Raw genomic sequence first — 22462 nt, 5'->3', positions numbered from 1 at the left:
AGCAGTCACTCAGTCGTGTCCGACTCTTCATAACCCCATGAATCGCAGCACGCCAGGCCTCCCTGTCCATCACCAACTCCTGGGCCCAAACTCATGTTCATTGAGTTGGTGATGCCATCCAACCATCTCATCCTCTATCGTCCCCTTCTCCTCCTGCCTTCAATCTTTCTCAGCATCAGGGTCTTTTCAAATGAGTCAGCTCTTTGCATCAGGTGGCGAAAGTACTGGAGTTTCAGCTTCAGCATCAGTCCTTCCGTTGTCAACTCATCTATTTGCCATGAAGTGATGGGACCAGATGCCATGATCTTAATTTTTTGAATGTTGAGTTCAAGCCAGCTTTTTCACTTTCTTCTTTCACTTTCATCAAGAGGCTCTTTAGTTCCTCTTTGCTTTCTGCTCTAGAGTGGTGGTCATTTACGTATCTGAGGTTATTGATATTTCTGTCAACCTTGATTCTAGCTTGTGCTTCATCCAGCCTGGCATTTCGCATCTTGTACTCTTTATATAAATTAAATAAACGGGGGTGGGGCGGGAAACAACATACAGCCTTGATGTACTCCTTTCCCAATTTGGAACCAGTCTGATGTTCCTTGTCTGGTTCTATTGGTTCTTCACCTTCATACAGGTTTCTCAGGAGGCAGGTAAGATGGTCTGGTATTCCCATCTTTTAAGAATTTTCCACAGTCTGTTGTGATCCACACGATCAAAGGCTTTAGCATAGTCAGTGAAGCAGAAGTGCATGTTTTTCTGGAATTCTCTTGCTTTTTCTATGATCCAACGGATGTTGGCAATTTGATCTCTCATTCCTCTGCCTTTACTAAATCCAACTTGAACATCTGGGAGTTCTCACTTCACATACTGTTGAAGTCTAGCTTGGAGAATTTTGAGCATTACTTTGCTAGCATGTGAAATAAGTGCAATTTTGTGGTAGTCTGAACATTCTTTGGCATTGCCCTTCTTTGGGATTGGATTAAAAACTGACCTCTTTAAGTCCTGTGGCCACTGCTGAGTTTTCCAAATTTGCTGGCATATTGAGTGTAGCACTTTCACAGCATCATCTTTTAAGATTTGAAATAGTTCAACTTTGAAAAGACCCTGATGCTGGGAAAGATTGAGGGCAGGAGGAGAAGGGGACGACAGAGGATGAGATGGTTGGATGGCATCACTGACTCAAAGGATGAGAGTTTGAATAAACTCTGGGATTTGGTGATGGACAGGGGGGCCTGGCGTGCTGCAGTCCATGGGGCCGCAAAGAGTTGGACATGACTGAGTGACTGAACTGAACTGAACTGAACTGGAATTCCTTCATCTCCACTAGCTTTGTTCGTAGTGATGCTTCCTAAGGCCTACTTGACTTTGCATTCCAGGATGTCTGGCTCTAGGTGATTGATCACACCATCATGGTTATCTGGGTCATTAAGACTTTTTTTTTTTTTGTATAGTCCTGTGTATTCTTGCCACCTCTCCTTAATGTCTTCCACTTCTGTTAGGTCCATACTGTTTATGTCCTTCGTTGTGCCCTTCTTTGCATGAAAATGTTGCCTTGGTATCTCTAATTTTCTTGAAGAGTTCTCTAGTCTTCCCATTCTATTGTTTTCCTCTATTTCTTTGCATTATTCACTTACAAAGTCTTTCTTATCTCTCCTTGCTATTCTTTGGAACTCTGCATTGAAATGGGTATATTTTCCCTTTTCTCCTTTGCCTTTAGCTTCTTTTCTCAGCTGTATGTAAGTCCTCCTCAGGCAATCATTTTGCCTTTTTTCATTTATTTTTCTTGGGGATGGTTTTGATCACTGCCTCCTGTACAATGTTACAAACCCCCGTCCATAGTTCTTCAGGCACTCTATCAGATCTAATTCCTTGAATATATTTGTCACTTCCACTGTATAATGGTAAGGGATTTGACTTAGGTCATACCTGAATGACCTAGTGGTTTTCCATACTTTCTTCAATTTAAGTCTCAATTTGGCAATAAGGAATTCTTGATCTGAGCCACAGTCAGATTCCAGTCTTGTCTTTGCTGACTGTATAGAGCTTCTCCATCTATGGCTGCAAAGAATATAATCAATCTGATTTTGGTATTGACCATCTGGTAATGTCCATGTGTAGAGTCATCTCTTGTGTTGTTGGAAGAGGGTGTTTGCTATGACCAATGTGTTCTCTTGGGAAAGCTGTTAGCCTTTACCCTGTTTCATTTTGTACTCCAAGGCCAAATTTGCCTGTTACTCCAGGTACCTCTTGACTTCCTATTTTTGCATTCCAGTCCCCTATGATGAAAAGGACATTTTTTTTTTTTTTTGGTGTTAGTTCTAGAAGGAAATGGCAACCCACTCCAGTGTTCTTGCCTGGAGAATCCCAGGGATGGGGGAGCCTGGTGGCTGCCATCTATGGGGGCATATAGAGTCGGACACGACTGAAGTGACTTAGCAGAAGCAGCTAGGTGTTGTAGGCCTTCATAGAACCATTCAACTTCAGCTTCTTTGGCATTAGTGGTTGGGACTTGGATTCTGTGATACTGAATGGTTTGCCTTGAAAATGAACCAAGATCATTCTTTCATTTTTGAGATTGCACCCAAGTGCTGCATTTCAAACTCTTTTGTTGACTATAAGGGCTACTCCATTTCTTTTAAGGGCTTCTTTCCCACAGCAGTAGATATAATGGTCATCTGAATTAAATTTGTCCATTCCAGTCCATTTTAGTTCACTGATGCCTAAAAAGGAGAAGACTGGAAGTATAAAAGGGGAAAGCCAAGAGGGCTTGACTGGAAGGATGAGGAGGACTCCTTTGGGAGTGTGAAACTAATAAAAAAATCTCTCTGAGCCTGAACCAGGCTGTAACTTGTCCTACACCTTTCGGTCCATTGCTAGAAATTTTGTTGTGATGAGACAAGAATTGAGGAAGAGAAATAAACCAACCTGACAGTTGTTGCAAAATTTTGGTTTCAGATCAGTCGTTCTTGAGATCAAGTCATGATCAAATGATGTTTCTATAAACCTACATCAAATGAATGTTATTCTCTGTTATGACAAGAAAGGGCAAGAGCCCAGGGCACAACTTTCACCCTCCAAGGTCTAGGTCCTGGCTGGTGAGCAGAGAGTTCCTGCTTGGGCCCATAATCCTGTCAGGGAACATTCATCCTGCGCCCAACCTGGGTCCTCCTGCCAGTGCCCAGGCTGGGCAAAAGAGGCAGGTTTTAGCAGGCAGTCCACTCAAGGTCAGGTCCCCAGACTCAGCACAGCTATCATCATTGAGGGAGCCAGGTGCCCAGGACGCAGCTAGCCCTCAGGCTCCTCAGATGCCCCAACGGGAGTGGAGTGTACCTGCGACCCAGGTCCTGCGGACTGCAACCCATGCACACTGCTGCTGACACCAGGTCACGAAGGCAGGGATGGCAGAGAGGTTCCCCGTTGCCTCAAGACCTAGGTACCACTCAAGACCAGTGGCCCACGGTGGCAAGGGCTCTGGAGCTCCGCGGGACACGGCCCCTGCCTCCCCCTAAGAGTGCCCCTCAGCTCACCTGCAGCCACAAGGCCATGAGTCCTGGAGCGTCCCCGGGAGAAAGCCACCCTCTGCCACACTCTCCACCAGAGGACCAGCACCTGGCCGGTTGGCCCAGCAGGACCTCTAACCGCCTTACCTAGGTCTGGAACTAACGGTCCCCACAGCTGTCTCGCGGTAACGGTTATGAGGTAAGGGCTATGCGGTAACTGGCCCGAGCAAACGGCTGCGCCCAGCCCCGCCCTATTACCGGTCCACTTCCTGCAGGTTTGGCGGCAAGTGAACTACATTACCCAGCAGGCGCTGCTTCCTGCGGGGATGGTGCTCAGACGACAGCGCAGATATTTCCCCATTGGAATCCGCGGGGCGGGACTTCCGCCTTCGAGTGGGGGCGGTCGTTTTCGGGGGTCTCTTGGGTCTGTGTGCTGGATGAGAGGCTCCGGGAAGCTGGTGTTGGACTGGGGTGATGGGAGCGGGAAGGCGCGAGAGGAGGCTAACGTTCTCTTCTCAGCACTAATGCGGGTCTGACGTTCAGCAGCGGCGCCCGGGAATCACCTGATTCCGATTCCGGGACAGGGATGCGTGGGGCCCGACCTGGTCCACAGCTCCTGGCCCTGCTCCGCCCACAGAGTCCGATGGCAGCGGCCGCTCTGAAAGTCCCGCCTGAGGTAAATGTTCGTCCTCCGGTCTCTCACCGCCGTCGCCCCGCTAGATGATAAAGGTCCCCTTGATCGTCCCCTGCTCAGGCCCCTGGGTCCAGGTCAGTAAGGAGATCGTGGGTGAGAGGCCGTATTTCTGTCAGCCAGTATGATGGGGCTTCGGAAAGGGTTACAGGCCTCGGGACCGGCACGATCAAAGCCTTGAACTGAACTGAGAGTCTCAAACTTGAGATTTGTCTGGAGTCTGCACGCAACCGCATGAGAGGATGAGTCACATGGGACAAGGCAGCCGCAGCAGCTGGGCCTTCACTGTGCGGCCGCCAGTGGCCAGGGAGGCTTGTGAAGAGGAGAGGCTCAATCTGTGTGTCAAAATTGTCCAAAGTCTTCGCAGGGAAAAAGAGACGGGGGTAGGGGTGATGAGAGTGTGAGCGGAGACTGGAAGACCTGTGACGAAGTAAATACCATGGAGCGCTGGTGGGCTCTGGACTGTAGTCGCTCGTGGCCAGAGAGGGGAGAAATGATCAGGTCTCTCACAGGCTTTAAAAGCGGGACAGACAGGATTTCCTGCTGCACCGGCTGTGGCTGTGAAAATGTAGGAAAGGAAGGACGAACCTGTTTTTTGGTTTGCAGGGAGCAGGTTTCAGGGAAAAGATTGGGAGTTGGATTTTGGACGTGATAACCCTGAGGTTTCCCAGAGTGGAGGTGTCGCATGGGCAACTTGCTCACCTGAGGGGTTCCGGAGTTCCAGGGAGGGATCTGGGCTGGAGATATCCAAGGGATGGTAGGGGGTGGCCTGGTCCGTGGCATGGACTGGGGCTTATATTTAGAAGGAAGAATGTTAAGGTTTTTATTTCAGATGAGCCTGGAGGGTGGGCCACCTCCAGAGGTGTGAATTCCTGTGCTCCAAAGTGTTTCTGGCTGGTGTGGAGGAATAGTTAGCGGACCCAGGTCTGGGCTGGAGACTGAGATGGTCAGCGGTGTAGATTTGCCACTCCAGGCTCAGCAGGCCCTCTTTTCCCCTCGTGGAGAAAAAGAACACTCAGGTAGGCTAATAGGGCGTCTCCTTTGATGCCTAAGTTCCCCCAGCTTTTAGGACAGAAGGCATGAGTCGCTGCTCCAGTGGCAGGGCCTCTAGCAGGCTTCCCTCCAGGAGGGTGTATACCAGGCAGCCAGTTGCCAATTGGACTAGTAGCTACTCAGTTTTCTCAAGCCTAATCCCCCAGTTTCTTATCTTGTGAGTTTATGAAATACTCATTTAACACTAACTGGTGAAAATACATATGTACATATGTATGTATATACATACACACATAGGCAGTTAAGACAATGCAGCTTTAACAAGCTAACATATAATAATTAGTTGAAATATCAATATCCTGCTAAGCGTTTGATTAAATCAAACATCTTCAATATTGTATTTTCTTAGTTAAAAGGCATGTTTAAAAAGTACATTTTTAATACCAACCGGGAAATGCTGACAGAAGCATCACTTATGAGGACAGTGAGAGTCGATAGTTAGAACTTGATAGAAATGAGCAAACAATAGCCCTCTTGGGTGGACACCATTATTATCCACATTTGACAGATCACAACACTTCACAGGGAGGTTGAGTATTTGTCCAAGATTACACAGCTGTTAAGAGGCATGCATCACCGAGGACTGAGGTACCTTGGTTGAGCCGTTGGGGCCCAATATTATTGCCTGCTTCTCATGGCCTGGCTTTTCCATAGGTTGCTGTGGCTGCGGAGTGGCTTCCAGACCATGAAGAGGTAAGTGATAGGTGTCCTAGATCCTTACCCTTTTCACCTCCCACTTGCCTGGGCTCCAGGATCGTAGCATCCTGGGACTCGTTTTACCTGCTATGCTCCTCACCCTGCCATCTAAGATCCCTGGAAGGTGGTCATCCAAGATCAGGTCCCTGAGTGCAGACCAGGAATCATATGGTTTGGTTCCCATTTCTGGCAGCCAGTGGCATGAAGCCTAGAAGAGAGTCCATTCACAGTGATTGTTGGAACATATTAGAGATGACGTTGAGCTGGGAATGCCTAGCAAACTTAGGTCCCCCTCATTTGTGGTGGAAACAGCAAGAAGCAGAAGTTAGACCTGGAATGGTGGTCTGCAGAGGTGTGCCTCAATTCAGAGGGTGGTGGGAGCCACAGGAGGTTTAGAGCAGAAAAAGGAACTAATCTGAGCCAGGCTTAATAAGCAGTCAGTCGAGTGTAGGGAGCCCAGGGAGGAGGCTACTACAACAGCCCAGGTGGGTGTGGTGGTAGATGGGCCAGAGTAGTGGCAGTGGAGGTGAGCAACGTGTTGGGAGTGTGTGTTTGTTCTTCCGTGTAGGTCTGAGCAGGCTATCTGATGTGGAAGGTTGGGAGCGAAAAGAGGAAGAGTCAGGTGATTCTGAGATGTTTGGCCTCAGTAGCTAGAAGGAGGGAAGTGCCACCACGTCCAAGTCGGTGGCAAGAGTTAGATTCTGGCTGTTGGACCCAGAAATCCTCGAGCAGATTCCTCCCCTGGGCACCTGGACACACAGCCTGGAGTTTAGGTGAAGGGTTCAGATTGGATTCACCCAGTGTGGATGGTGTGTGGGCCAGGATGGAGCTGTGATCAGATTTGGCAGGGGGCACCTTCACGTCCTGTGGCAGTGCATTAGGTAACAAGGGAGGGGAGTGTGGGGCTGAGGACTGGGTCTCTTGCTGGATGGGGTGCTGGGTTTCATAAACACATGAGGGGGGTGTAATGGTCATGGAGGGGAGGCCTTGGAGGGTGAGGAGGGTCTGGCCGGAGGCCGGATTTCCATGGGGAGTGGACCTGAGATGTAGGTGGAGACCAGGCAGGGAGATGAGAGCACAGCTGGTGCTACTGCTGATTCATCCAGCTGTGGGTTCCCCGGGCTCTTGTTCTTATGGCTGTGAGGACCTGGAGGTCAGCACAAAGGCACACGGGGTCCCCTGGGACTGTTGGTGGGCATGATGTGCGACAAGTGGACCTGGGCTTTGAACAAGTGTCAGAGGTGCTGAGACTGGTCAGGGGACTGCTTTGTAACAGAGTGGAAGAGGGCTGAGTGTACCTGGGATCTACTCCAGGTTTCAAGGTGCTGAGGATGAAGCCAGGGTAAGGGCCAAGTAGGGTCAGGGCCATGAGGGACGTGCGGTGTGAAGAACAATATGCATGTTGGGAGAGAGTGCCAGCTGATGGCCCCAGGCCCTTGTACTGGGGTGAAAGGAGAAGGGGACTCAATTTTCGTTGTTCTTGGGAACCCCAGTCTGAAGGATCCTGGGTGAATTGTCTTGCAGAAGGGTGAGGCTCTGTAGGTCAGCACCAGAGCTCAGGCGACACCTGTCCCCCACCTGTTGTTGCTGAGAGCAGAACATGGTGATTGCTGGGGTGGCCAGGAGGGCAGGCATCAGCAGCACCAAGGCCTGGTATTTCCACTGAGGTGGGGAGCGCGGGAGGAGGGTTAGAGTCCCAGGAAAGAAGGCTGCATGTAAACGGAACCATCCCCATCATGGCAGGGCCAAGTGACCTTTGAGGACGTGGCTGTCTACTTCTCCTGGGAGGAGTGGGGGCTCCTTGATGAGGCCCAGAGGCTCCTGTACTGTGGGGTGATGCTGGAGACCTTCTCACTGATGGCGTCTCTCGGTAAGGTCCTTGCCCCCTACAGCTCCTCCCCTCTCCAAGGGCAGGTCCATCCCTCCCAAAGCTCGTCTGTGGGTACTGCATCCTTTCTTGTGTCCTAGAGTAGGTATAACAGCCAAGCCCGGGTGCACCACCCACTTCTGTCCCCAAGCTGCTCCATGGTTGTGCAGGAATGGGTTTGGGGATCCCAAGTGTTGCGATCAGATGGGTCCTATGCTACTGGCCTCTCCCTGGCCTGGTGATGCCAAAGAGATCCACGGCAGTCCAACACCCAACTTGGGCCCTCCTCTTTTGGCTGATGTGGGATCTGCCTGTGTCAGGAACTGAGGCGCTGACCTGGCCACTGCTTGACCGGGGTGTTTCTGCAGCATCTTTTCCCCACCTTCTTGTTGGTTACACTCAGCCTTAGTTCCTGTGGGCTGCTGAGGAGTGGGTCACTTTGACCCTCCTGCCTTGTTCCTTCTGTAGGACTCACACCGTCCAGGACCCATGCCATGACTCAGCTGGAGCAGCGGGGGGAGCCCTGCGTGCCTACCGGGGGAGTCTCAACCACAGCCACACCAGCAGGTACTTGGAGGGAGGTGGCGGAGCGTGGGGGTGAACCCAGGGATGAGTTCGCACCAGGAGTCTCCCCAGGAGGCCCTGATGTTTTGGTGTCAGACAAGGGGCCAAGGCTGATTTCCATCTTTTTTCCCTCAGCTGACCACTTCTCAGCTGCCAGGGCTGTCACCTACCCTCTCTTCCACTCTGCAGTGCTCGCTGACATTGGCCTCATTTTCTACTGTTTTATGACATGGCCAGTCAGCTGTGGCCATGAGAGGAAACACAGGAGAGCCTAAGGAAAAAAAACAAAGTTGATTGTGCTCACAGGTCTGAAGAGGTAGTCCCTACCTGCCGAGGGGGGAAGCGGGAGTCACACTGGAGAGAGTGGGCTCCAACAAGCAGGGGGAAGCAGAGGGTGAGGACCTGTCAGCAGGTGCCTTTGTTGGTGGGGAATGTTGGGGATTTTCTCCCCGGGACTTGGAAGCGACGAACCTGAAAGGACAGTCGGACAGTCTCTTGCAAGGCCTGACAAGTTTATTTCTGCAGTCAAGCCTTTTTATAGAAGTAGGAACAAAGAGCTTAGAGTATACAGCCAGCAGAGTGCGTACAGGGTTAACACCTAATCAGTAAAAATATTTCAAGGACAGCGTGCTGTAAGTGACGCATGAGCTTATCCCATAACATGTTTTCTCAAGCAACATCCTTAATGTTTATTATTAAATCTTGGCGCCCGGCATAACCAAAGGCAGGAGATGTTTTTCTGCCCGGGCACATCAAGCCGGGGTATTTCTGGCCCTTCGCCATTTTCCCAAGGACTTCCTCCAACCGGCTATTTTGTACCGGGCTTCCCAACAGGGAGAGTACTAGAAAAGGCACGATGGGATTTTATGGGTGCATTTGAACATAACTAGGTCACACTCAGGGGAGGACAAGAAGGGCTGCTTGTGCGAGGACCAGCCTCCTTACACCAGTGCGCCTGGGCAGGGAGCTCCAGCCCGTGTGTTGGGATGCTGACACAGCTGGAAATAGGGCGCGTCACAGGTCACAGTACAGTTGATGCTGTGGTATCTCAACAGCCTTAGCAATGCTCACTGTAATGGTGACACTTGCCGCCTAAGCTGTGGCGATGCTAAAGGTCACTGGAAGATTTGGGTTTTGCCGCTGAAGGCAAGTTGCGACAAAGGCGACACCTGAGAAGGGCCCCAGGAACCCCTTACTGCCCGTGTCAGACGTGTGCGAGGGTGCTGCCCTGTCCCGCCGAAGTCCACGCACTCCACAGACACTTCATCGGCGTCTCTGCACCTGCAGGTTGTTGGTGCGGAGCAGAGGCTGACGAGGCCCCTTCCGAGCAGAGTGGTTGTGTAGAAGCCGACAGAGCAAACCTTCAGCAGCACCAGGACCCGAACTCTGGAGAGAAACCTTCAACCAGAGAAGAGCATGAGGGGAACGGGAAGGTCTCCCCAGGAAGCTCCGGTCTTCCCAAGCCTCAGGCGGCTCCTAGTGGAGGGGAGCCATGTAGGAGCACCAAAAGTGGGGAGGGCGTTCCCCCTGGGAAAAGGCATTACAGGTGTAGTGAGTGTGGGAAAGCCTTTGGTCAGAAATACTTACTTGTTCAGCACCAGAGACTACACACGGGAGAAAAGCCTTATGAATGCAGTGAATGTGGGAAATTATTCAGCCATAAATCCAACCTTTTTATACACCAAATAGTTCACACTGGTGAAAGGCCTTACGGGTGTAGTGAATGTGGAAAATCCTTTAGCCGCAATGCTGACCTCATTCAACACCGGAGAGTCCACACTGGAGAAAAGCCTTTTAAATGCAGTGAATGTGGAAAAGCCTTCAGGCACAATTCCACACTTGTTCAGCATCATAGAATCCACACTGGAGTAAGGCCTTATGAGTGCAGCGAATGTGGGAAGTTCTTTAGCTTTAACTCAAGCCTCATGAAGCATCAGAGAGTTCACACTGGAGAAAGACCTTATAAGTGCAGCGAATGTGGGAAATTCTATAGCCACAAGTCAAGCCTTATTAATCACTGGAGAGTTCACACTGGAGAAAGGCCTTATGAATGCAGCGAATGTGGGAAATTTTTTAGCCAAAGCTCCAGCCTTGTGCAACACCGAAAAGTTCACACTGGAGAAAAGCCTTTTAAGTGCAATGAATGTGGAAGATTCTTTAGTGAGAATTCTAGCCTTGTTAAACACCAGAGAGTTCACACTGGAGCAAGACCTTATGGGTGCAGGGAATGTGGGAAATTTTTCCGCCACAGCTCCAGCCTTGTTAAGCATCGGAGGATTCACACTGGAGAAATGCCTTATGAGTGCAGCAGTTGTGGGAAATCATTTAGCCAGCGTTTCAACCTTATACAGCACCAGAAAGTTCACAGTGGAGAAAAGTCTTGCAAGGTTCAACTGTGACTGACCCTTGCTTTTCTACCTGAGTATTAGATTTTCTTAAATAAATGTTTCTTCATTTGCTGTATATCCTTCAGATCATTTCCAGAGGCTTTAAATGATGTTTTTATAATTTTCACCCATTTCCCTGGGAAGCAGGCCTGCAAAGCTCCTCACACTGTCATGCTGGAAGCTGATGCAAATATTTAACTTTTTAGGAATTTGCCACCTTGTATTCTAAATAGTTATGCCATTTCACATTTCCTGGAGTGTGTTTTCCAGTTTCTTCGTATCTTTGCTGAGTTTCGTATGTAAAATATTGGCCATATATTTTTAGCCGTTCTAGGGAATGTCTAGTAGTATTTCATTGTGATTTAAATTTGCACTTCCCTGATTACTTGGTGTTCAGTATTTCTCCCTGTGTATTTGCCATCATATGTTTTCTTTCGTGAATTATCTGATCAAAGTTTTTTGCCTACTATTAAAAGAACTGTCTTGCAATTTCTTAATATATTCTGGATGCAAATGACTCATTTGATATATACTTAATCAATCTTTCCTCTAAGTCTGTGGCTTTGGTTTCCTTAACAGTATCTTCCCTAGAGTAGAATTTCTTAACTTTCATGAAATACAACTTATCCATTTGTCTTTTATTGGTTGTACTTTTCGTATTGTGCTCTTTTTCTCTTATGGTACTTTATCATTGCCTGTGAAAAAAAAAACCTTACCTGGGTATGCTATTGGAACCCTAAGAGCCCTTTTAAATATCTAAATCTTGTGAAATCTTTGTTAATTTAAACACAGACAAAGAAGTTCAGTGTATGTAGAAATGTTTACGTATGAACATACCCCTATCTATTCAGTGACAGCCTAGAATGCAGACATATTCCAGCAGCTGTGAACATCTTTAATGTCCAGTTATTGGCTTATGAATACAGTATTTCAGTAAAAAGAATCAGAACTCCTTAGATAAGAGGCCACTTCTAGGTTAGAGCTGGAAAAGTTTAACATAAGCCAAGGAAATATCCTTGCCTTAGAAAGTACAGAAGTACTTGGGACTCCCCTTGTGGTCCAGTGTGTAAGGTATAGTTCGGGCCGAGGCAGAAAAAGGAAAGACGACCTCAACAGCAGTAGGTTACCTTTATTCAGGCAAGGAGGGATAACAGTCAGCCTAACGACCAGGATGAACGCTGACAGGGATCAGGGAGGCTCCATATTTATAGGGAGGTTTGTGGAGGCGATAAGGGAAACGTTAATCAGGCGGGATGTTTTGGGTATGCTTTAGTTGAGATGGCATTTGTAGTTGGGCAGGGGGTGATAAGTTCTGGGCAGGTGTAGCGGGTGGAAGGTTTCTGGACAGGGGGTGATAAGTCCCAGAAGTCCCAGATAGATGCAACCGGCCTGGAGCACCAGGGCGGGACCTAAAGTTCAGTTTTGTTTTCTCCGAAGTCAGATGATTCAGTAAGGGCCTTTGAGACTGTTGTCTTCTTTTCTAGGCCCAAAAGACTCCTTCACAGTGGCGAAGATTCTGCACTCCAATGCATGGGACAGGGTTTGATCCTTGCTTGGGGAACTAGGACTCCTACATGGGCAGTACAGCCAAAAAAAAAAAAAAAAAACTAAAGAAATAGTCAAAGAATAATGATGCAGTAGCTTTCTATTGCTGTACTGACAGATAACCACAAACCAATGGCTTAAACAACACCAATTCATTATATTATGGTTCTGTAGATCGTATATCCAGTAAGACACGGATGAGTCCGACTGGGCTAAACTCAAGTTGTTACCAAGGTTGTATTTTGTTTTGTTTTGTTTTGTTTCCTGGAGTGTTTAAAGGAAATTCTGTTTCCTGCTCATTTGAGTTGTTAGACAATTTCAGTTATTTGTGGTTCAGTTAAGTTCAATTCAGTCACTCAGTCGTGTTCGACTCTTTGTGACCCCATGGACTGCAGCATGCCAGGCCTCCCTGTCCATCACCAGCTCCTGGAGTTTACTCAACCTCATGTCCATCGAGTCGGTGATGCCATCCGGCCATCTCATCCTCTGTCGTCCCCTTCTCCTCCTGCCCTCAATCTTTCCCAGCATCAGGGTCTTTTCCAATGAGTCAATTCTTCACATCAGGTGGCCAAAGTATTGGAGTTTCAGCTTCAGCATTAGTGCTTCCAGTGAATATTCAGGACTGATCTCCTATAGGATGGACTGGTTGGATCTCCTTGCAGTCCAAGGGACTCTCAAAAGTCTTCTCCAACACCACAGTTCAAAAGCATCAATTCTTCAGCGCTCAGCTTTCTTTATAGTCCAACTCTCACATCCATTCATAACTACTGGAAAAACCATAGCTTTAACTAGGCGGACCTTTGTTGGCAGAGTAATGTCTCTGCTCTTTAATATGCTGTCTGAAAGTGAAAGTGAAGTTGCTCAGTCCTGTCCGACTCTTTGCAACCCCGTGGACTGTAGCCCACCAGGCTCCTCCATCCATAGGATTCTCCAGGCAAGAATACTGGAGTGGGTTATCATTTCCTTCTCCAGGGGAATCTTCCCGACCCAGGGATCGAACCCAGGTCTCCCGCATTGCAGGCAGACGCTTTAACATCTGAGCTACCAGGTTGGTCATAACTTTCCTTCTGAGAGGGTAACAGGCAGGAAGGCCAGGTGTCTCCAAATGGAGGAAATAGGCTGCAAGTGTCAGACATTTTTATCTCTCTCTTAAGCGGCAGGAGGAAACAAAGCGGCAGGAGGAAACAAACTAGCGATATTTTTTTCCTTCTCTATACAAATTTAAAAGGAGGTTTCTCTTAAAATACTGTGTTGCCATAATGACACCTGGTTTCACCTGAAGTTAACTATTCTCAAACCTCAAGTTAACCAATGCATTTTTCTTATGGAAATGTTTGTCTTAAGCTATGTTAATGTACTGTGCATTTACCCCAGACTCTGTCTTCAAATGGTTGCGCCTGATGGCTCAGAACCTACTTGACAAACCAGTATGTTATACTCAGATATTGTTCCCCTAATCTATGTAACGGAGAAGGCAATGGCAACCCACCCCAGTACTTTTGCCTAGAAAATCCCATGGATGGAGGAGCCTGGTAGGCTGCAGTCCATGGGGTCGCTAGAGTCGGAAACGACTGAGCGACTTAACTTTCACTTTTCACTTTCATGCATTGGAGAAGGAAATGGCAACCCACTCCAGTGTTCTTGCCTGGAGAATCCCAGGGACGGGGAAGCCTGGTGGGCTGCCGTCCATTGGGTTGCAGAGTTGGACACGACTGAAGCGACTTAGCAGCAGTAGCAGCAGCAATCTATGTAAACAAAACTATTTGTATGGTATTCTGCCCTTCTACAAGATTCAAGTCAATCATTTTATGGCCTGGGATGAATCATCTGGTGCCAAGATTATCCCAAAATGCATCTTATGGGTGAGGGGCCTGGTGCCATTCTGAGTTTTAAGATATTCCTTTCTTTCATTAACAGACTGCTAGTGACTATATAACATCCAGCTGAAGACTAGAGGGGGGCACTTTTTCTGCCCCCTTCTGATGCCTATGTCAGAAGCTTTCTCTGTCTCCTTTATACTTTAATAAAACTTTATTACACAAAAGCTCTGAGTGATCAAGCCTCGTCTCTAGCCCCGGACTGAATTCTTCTCCCACAGAGGCCAAGAATCCCGGTGTCTTTTCGTTCAGCAACAACCTTTCACTTCAAAGACCAAGCGTCTTTTAATTTCATGCCTGCAATCACCATCTGCAGTGATTTTGGAGCCCCCCAAAATAAAGTTTGTTTCCACTGTTTCCCCATCTATTTGCCATGAAGTGCTGGGACCAGACGCCATGATCTTAGTTTTCTGAATGTTGAGTTTTAAGCCAACTTTTTCACTCTCCTCTTTCATCAAGAGGCTCTTTAGTTCTTCTTCGCTTTCTGCCATAAGGGTGGTGTCATCTGCATACCTGAGGTTATTGATATTTCTCCCAGCAATCTTGATTCTAGCTTGTGCTTCATCCAGCCCAGTGTTTCTCATGATGTACTCTGCATGTAAGTTAAATAAGCAGGGTGACAATATACAGCCTTGACATAGTCCTTTTCCTGTTTGGAACCAGTCTGTTGTTCCATGTCCAGTTCTAACTGTTGCTTCCTGACCCACATACAGATTTCTCAAGAAGCAGGTCAGGTGGTCTGGTAATCCCATCTCTTTAAGAATTTCCCAGAGTTTATTGTGGTTCACACAGTTAAAGGCTTTGGCATAATCAATAAAGAATTCTGGAACTCTCTTGCTTTTTCTATGATCCAACAGATGTTGGCGATTTGATCTCTAGTTCCTCTGCTTTTTCTAAATCCAGCTTGAACATCTGGAAGTTCACAGTTCACATACTGTTGAAGCCTGGCTTGGAGAATTTTGAGCATTACTTTACTAGCGTGTGAGATGAGTGCAATTGTGCAGTAGTTTGAGCATTCTTTGGCATTGCCTTTCTTTGGGACTGGAATGAAAACTGACTTTTTCAGTCCTGTGGCCACTGCTGAGTTTCCCAAATGTGCTGGCATATTGAGTGCAGCACTTTCACAGCATCATCTTTTAGGATTTGAAATAGCTCAACTGGAATTCCATCACCTCCACTAGCTTTGTTCGTAGTGATGCTTCCTAAGGCCCAGTTGACTTCACATTCCAGGATATCTGGCTCTAGGTGAGTGATCACACCATTTTGATTATCTGGGTCATGAAGATCTTTTTTGAATAGTTCTTCTATGTATTGTTGCCACCTCTTTCTTAATATCTTCTGCTTCTGTTAATATCTTCTGTCCATAAAATTTCTGTCCTTTATTGAGCCCATCTTTGCATGAAATGTTCCCTTGGTATCTCTAATATTCTTGAAGAGATCACTAGTCATTCCCATTCTATTGTTTTCCTCTATTTCTTTACACTCAGCACTGAAGAAGGCTTTATCTCTCCTTGCTATTCTCTGGAACTCTTCATCCAAATGGGTATATCTTTCCTTTTCTCCTTTCCTTTTCACTTGTCTTCTTTTCACAGCTATTTGTAAGGCATACTCAGACAATAATTTTGCTTTTTTGCATTTATTTTTCTTGGGGATGTTCTTGATTCCTGTCTGTTGTACAATGTCACGAACTTCCGTCCATAGCTCTTCAGGCACTTGTCTATCAGATCTAATCCCTTGAATCTATTTGTCAGTTCCACTGTATAATCCTAAGGGGTTTGATTTAGATCATACCTGAATGGCCTCGTGGTTTTCCCTACTTTCTTCAATTTAAGTCTGAATTTGGCAATAAGGAGTTCCTGATCTGAGCCACAGTCAGCTTCCTGTCTTGTTTTTGCTGATTGTATAGATTTTCTCCATCTTTGGCTGCAAAGAATATAATCAATCTGATTTCGCTATTGACCATCTATACATCTATACATCTATACATGTGATGTCCATGTATAGAATCTTCTCTTGTGTTACTGGAAGAGGGTGTTTGCTATGACCAGTGCATTCTCTTGGCAAAACTCTATTAGCTTTTGCCCTACTTCATTCTGTACTCCAAGGCCAAATATGCCTGTTACTCCCTGCTTTTGCATTCCAGTCCCCTATAATGAAAAGGACATCTTTTTGGGGGTGTTAGTTCTAGAAGCTCTTGTAGGTCTTCATAGAACCGTTCAGCTTCAGCTTCTTCAACATTACTGGTTGGGGCATAGACTTGGATTACTGTGATATTGAATGGTTTGCCTTGGAAACGAAAACAGAGATCATTCTGTCATTTTTTAGATTGCATCCAAATACTGCATTTCAGACTCTTGTTGACTATGATGGCTACTCCATTTCTTCTAAGGGATTCTTGCCCACAGTAGCATATATAATCGTCAGCTGAGTTAAATTCACCCATTCTACTCCATTTTGGTTTGCTGATTCCTAAAACATTGACGTTCACTCTTACCATCTCCTGTTTGACCACTTCCAGTTTGCCTTGATTCATGGAACTAACATTCCAGGTTCCTATGCAATATTGCTCTTTACAGCAGCGGACTTTGCTTCTATCACCAGCCACATCCACAACTGGGTGTTGTTTTTGCTTTGACTCCATCTCTTCATTCTTTCTGGAGTTATTTCTCCATTGATCTCCAGTAGCATAATTGGCACCTACCGACCTGGGGAGTTCATCTTTCAGTGTCCTATCTTTTTGCCTTTTCATACTGTTCATGGGGTTCTCAAGGCAAGAATACTGAAGTGGCTTGCCATTCCCTTCTCCAGTGGAACACATTTCTGGTTGTGGGACTGATATTCTTGTTTTCTTAAAGAGGAAACAATAGCAATTGTATAGAAATTCTTCTAAAAGAAGATTCAAACACTTCCCAACTATTAATAGTTAAGTGAATGTTACAACTGTTAATCAGCTAATGTGTGTGCTAAGTGGCTTCAGTCGTGTCCGACTCAGTGCTATCCCATGGACTGTAGCTCTCTAGGCTTCTCTGTCCATGAGATTCTCCAGGCAAAGATACTGGAGTGGGTTGCCATTGCCTCCTTCAGGGGATCCTGTCGACTCAGAGATAGAACCCATGTCTCTTATGTCTCCTGCACTGGCGGGCAGCTTCTTTACCATTGGCACCACCTGGGAAGCCAAACTTCAATAATCAACGAATACTTCAATATAAAATAAAAAGAAAAAAAAGCGACTAGCACCCACATGAGCATAGCAAACTGAATCCAGCCATATACATATGTAAACACATAAATCATAACCTGGTGCTGTTTATCAAGAATGCAAAGATGATTTAACAACTGAACCTGTTATCTATCTTAATTAAACTAAAAAACAATGGTCTCAAACATGTAGTGGAAGCATGTCACAGAATTCAAAACCAGTAAATGATAAAAATTCTCAGCAAATTAGGATTAGATGGGAACTTCCTGATATAGTCCATCTATGAAAAAAAAAACAACAACAAAACAACACAGCTAACACATTTGATGTTGAAAGCCTAATGCTTTTGCCCTGATATTGGGAGTAATGCAAATGTGTCTATGCTCATCACTTCTACTTAACATTGTATTGGTACTAAAGATCTGTGTTTGTAACATGAAGGGAAAAAAAAAAAAAGGCCTAAAGATTGTAAAGTTAGGGAGTTCCTTTGTGGTCCAGTGGCTAAGACTCTGCTCCCAAAGCAGGGGGCCAGGGTTCAATCCCTGGTCAGAGAACTAGATCCGACATGGCAGCTCACATGCTGCCAACTAAGAACCGGCAGAGTGAAATAAAAAATACTAAAAAAAAAAAAAAAAGATTGTAAAGGTAGAACCAAAACTTCTATTCAAGTAAGACATGATTATGTTGAAAATTACAACTCATTCACTAAAAAGCTACTAGATCAAATGATTGAGAATGATTGAGTTCAGTGAGGTCACAGGATCAAAGGCCAATATACAAAAATGACTTGTTTCTGATACTAGTAATGACTGTTTGGAAATTGAAAAAAAAAGATATCTTTTATAATAGCATCAAACTATGTATTTAGAAGTAAACTGAATAAAAATATGTTCAAAAACTATTAAAAAAAATCATCATACACCACTGAGAAATATTAAGGACCTAAATAGTTTCACTGGCAAATTCTACAAAACATTTAAAGAGTAAATAATACCACAATAACATGTCTTTTCAGAAAATACGAGGAACGAATGCTTCTCAACTCATTTTAAGAGATGAGCCTAACTGATACAAAAATGTAACAAGCACACAAAATAATTACAGAACTATTTCCTGGTGGCTCAGTCAGTAAAGAGACTGCCTGCAATGAAGGAGACCTGGGTTCGGTTTCTGGTTCGGAAAGATCCCCTGGAGAAGGGTATGGCAACCCACTCCAGTATTCTTGCCTGGGAAATCCCATGGACAGACGAGCCTAGTGGGCTACAGTCCATGGGGTCACAAAGAGTCGGACACGACTTAGCGATTAAACCACCACCACAACCACAGTCCTAATTAATAAAGGTGAAAAAATATGCAGCAAATTAAATCCAAAAGAAAGTAAAAATAATAAAATATGCATCACTGGATTTGACCAGAGGAAAATACGCCTGACTGAACACTAGGGCAACAATCAGCCCTCACCCCCAGGCTGCTCAGTGACCAGAGAAGCCTGTTGATAAAAGCAGGGCCCTGTGGGGCTCCTGGGCGCAGAGCCTTTCGGTGTCCCTTATTTCTTTGGTTACAGGAAATAGCCTTCATTCAGCCTCCTTGACCTTACCTGAGCTCCAAGGGGCAGGTAACAATTCCAAGCAGTTGTTAATTAGGGAAGGGAGGGGATGTGAGACCAGAGAGAAACAATCAAGAGCAGCCTTGGGGGAAGGTCCAGTTTCCCCACCATGGGATACATATAACAATATCTTTGAGGTATTTTGTAGATACTGAAACCCCCTCCAGGTGGAGAAATTAATGATTAAGAAGGTATGCTGCCCACAAGCATGTAGACCCCAGACCAGCTGGACCTGAAGGTTGATGATGCAAACTCCTACTTACCTCACCACCAATCATTCAGAAGAATGTTTGATGCTGATCACGCCCTCTTTGAACAATTACTACAAAACTTTCAACTATCTTCTCCAAGTAGGGACACACTGTTTAGAGGGAACATGCTGTGTCCTCCTTCTACTTCATCCAAAACTCTTTCTCTGCGATTCAATTCACACAGGTGAACAGAAAAGCTGAGCTTTAGGCATCACTATTAAGAGCTGAGTTAGGGCACCTCTCTCAGCTCTAACTTTCTCTGGCTCCCACAGCCCTCACAAGGCCCAGCTCCTCATTTGCCATTCCGTGGCTGATTTCTGCCTACCTGGTCTCAGGTCCCCCAAAACATAAAGTACACTTAGGGTTTCAAGAACATCCCCAGTCCAGTGCCACATCGAAGCATACGCACATGCTAGTTCTTGAAACCCTTACCTCATCCTACCGGGTTCCCAAAATGGACGTGTTTCACACAATCCCCTACTCAATTAAGAGCCATGGGCCAAGAATGACTCATCTCTGGGTACCCCAAATTCCAGGGCAGAGAGAGCGGAAGGGGGAAAGTCCTAGGACAACAGCATCCTCTGTGTCATATCCCGAGGCTAATAGGACCACGGTTCCAGGGGCTGGCGGCCTAAAGGCCACCCACTCACCTGCGTCCGGCCCAGCTGACCGTCGCCAGCGGACCCCGTGAACTGAGCAGGGAGCCCGGCGGGTCCTTCAAGCTTAGTGGATTCCCTAGTCATCCGGCCCTGGCCAGGCGTGACCTTGGCTGACCCGCACTAGGAGCCTCGGCTCCCCACGTGTAAAAGGCACGCAAGGACAAGTGCGCCAGAAGGAAGGAGGGCTGGGGCAGAGCCCGAGGAACGCACAGCCAGGCGGAGGGCTTGCTCAAAGGCGCAGAGTAGGGTCCAATTCTCGTTCCCTTCCTTCCTTATTTGATCCCTAATAGCTACCCGGGAAACAGCCCCCGGTCTGGACTCGGGTCTCCACCAAGGAGAGGCACTGACCCCCATCAGCCTCCGTCACGTCATCGGAAGTCCGGCCTCCACCTCCGCGGGAGGGTCCAGCTCTGTCCTGGGTCGTCATTGGACGAGGGTCCCGCCGCCCACGCACAAGCACAGCCCGTTGGGTAATGTAGTTTCTGTCTTGCATCCCACCCTTCCCATTCTCCACAGCGAAGGCCAAACAACCCTGCGAGACCCTGGAAAACAATGCTGTGTGATTCCAAAGATGACCACTCTAGATTCCTGTGGCCATGTTGGGCAAAGCCATCCACAAGAGATATTGAATCGGAGACCCCTGTTTGTGAAGCCCTTGGCAAGCTTCTTAAGTCTCTCACACCCTCAGGAAAAATATGCTACTAAAAATCATGGGGAAGGGTACTCCTCGGTGGTCTTGTGTTTAAGACTTGGTGCTTTCACTGCTTAGGACCCGGGTTCCATTCCCAGTTGGGGATTTAAATGTAGGTACTACACCATGGCACAGCAGTGAAGAATCCACTTGCAGTGCAGGAGATACAGGTTTGATCCTTGGGTTGGGAGGATCCCCTGGAGGAGGAAATGGCAACCCACTCCATTCTCATTTGGAAAATCCCATGATCAGAGGAGCTTGGTAGGTTACAGTCCACGGAGTTGCAAAAAGTTGCACATGACTGAGCAGGCACACACAATGTCTAGTGTATGAGGTAGGGGAGCAGCTGATAATTTGATATTCTGTCAATGTCTGTTTCTGAGAGTGAACGGTTGGTTCATGGCTGACGAGTATCCCACAGAGCAAAAAACTAAAAACAAACCAACCCAAAAATGGTACTAGAAAGATAAGTGGCTTACACTGTCTTTGTGAACTAACATTAAATGATGATTTTACTCAGTGGTTCCCACGCTGGTAACATCAGCATCACCAAGGAATTTGCTAAAACTGCCTGTACATGGTCAGTCCATGGATAGCCTGAACCTGCAGCTCCCAAGACAGCACTAAATCCTGGGGCGTGTCAGAACAGCAATCACACACCCACAAGGACATCCCAACAGAGAAGCAAACATGAGATGATGCCGTGAAGACACAATTTCACAATCGCTTCTGCCCGTATGCCATTGTCCGAAACTCACTGACATGGTCCATGGAAGATAAGCTGTGTGTTGATAAAGAAACAGTTGGATAGGAGACCATCTACCCAGTTTCTAGTATAATTCATCAGTTCAGTCACTGGGATAATGGATTTCATTATCCCCCCTACATATTCAGCACTATTTATTACTTTCGGGTTGAAAACCTCAAACCCCATTCCTCTGTTCTTAACCTAAACTAAGACAACAAGGCAATAAACAAAGTAGGTTGGCACGCATTCCCAGTATTATTATAGTTCTGGAGTCGGTGGCAGGACCCACTGAAGGACCTGCTGAAGAACGAGGCTGCCAGTGTAGATTTCTATATACACAGCAAAGTTGCCTTTTAAGAAAAAGTACGAGTAGGCACTTCCCTGGTGCTCCAGTGCTTGAGTCCTCGCTCCCAATGCAGGGAGCACGGGTTTGAATGCTGGTCAGGGAACTAAGATCCCACGCGCCACAGGACATAGCCAAAAAAAGAAGAGTATGACTGTTTTGAACTCCATATGGGAAATTGAATAGAAAATTAATACACACAAAATGAAATCCTAAAGTTTATATTTAAGGATTTGGAAACTGATCTCAGATGGAAGACATGCAATGATAGAAACAATGAAGATCCAAGAAGGTAAATGCCTGCATAGATGGATGCAACTGCTCATAATTTGTGTTAAACATGAATGATGTTTCCTTGTGGAGTTAGAATGATGAAATTAACATACAAGGTCTCAACACATAGACTAAGATACAGATATACTGTTAAGTGTCTTAGTAGCGAAGAAGAAAAAGTACTTATAATTCTGTGCTCTACTGTTTTTAATAAGTGCTTATAAATCTTAAACAATAACAAACACAATTAGAGAATATGCTTTCCAACTAGAATAAAGAAAACCTATAAGTAATTAATAGAAAATTTAAAGGGGAGGAGGGGAGAAAAAGAACAAGTGATGCAAAAAAATCCAAAAAATAAGAGTGCATATTTAAACTCAAATTATGCATATCAACTATAACATTAAATAAATATGGGGTAAATTAAATTATCAGTCAGCACTTTTGGGCAGCTCAAAATTCCCTTCACAAGAGATTTTTAAAGGCAGGTTTTGAATTTCTATTCAGAGAAATAGAAATTT

The 22462-nt window shown here is 46.3% G+C and overlaps 1 protein-coding gene across 1 annotated transcript; it reads left to right on the top strand.

Moving 5' to 3' along the window:
• Positions 1-3871: 3871 nt before the first annotated feature.
• LOC105001427 (zinc finger protein 773-like) lies at positions 3872-11238 on the top strand. The gene is made up of 5 exons (XM_010857683.1): positions 3872-4167; positions 5890-5928; positions 7675-7801; positions 8267-8365; positions 9650-11238. The coding sequence occupies exons 1-5, from the start codon at positions 4078-4080 to the stop codon at positions 10759-10761; spliced, it is 1467 nt and encodes a 488-aa protein (XP_010855985.1). The 5' UTR covers positions 3872-4077; the 3' UTR covers positions 10762-11238.
• Positions 11239-22462: the final 11224 nt, after the last annotated feature.

This window comes from Bison bison, unplaced genomic scaffold (genome assembly GCF_000754665.1).
Source record: "Bison bison bison isolate TAMUID 2011002044 unplaced genomic scaffold, Bison_UMD1.0 scf7180017864383, whole genome shotgun sequence".
In the NCBI taxonomy this organism is placed as follows: Eukaryota; Metazoa; Chordata; class Mammalia; order Artiodactyla; family Bovidae; genus Bison; species Bison bison.
This window is presented reverse-complemented; position numbering and strand designations above follow the sequence as displayed.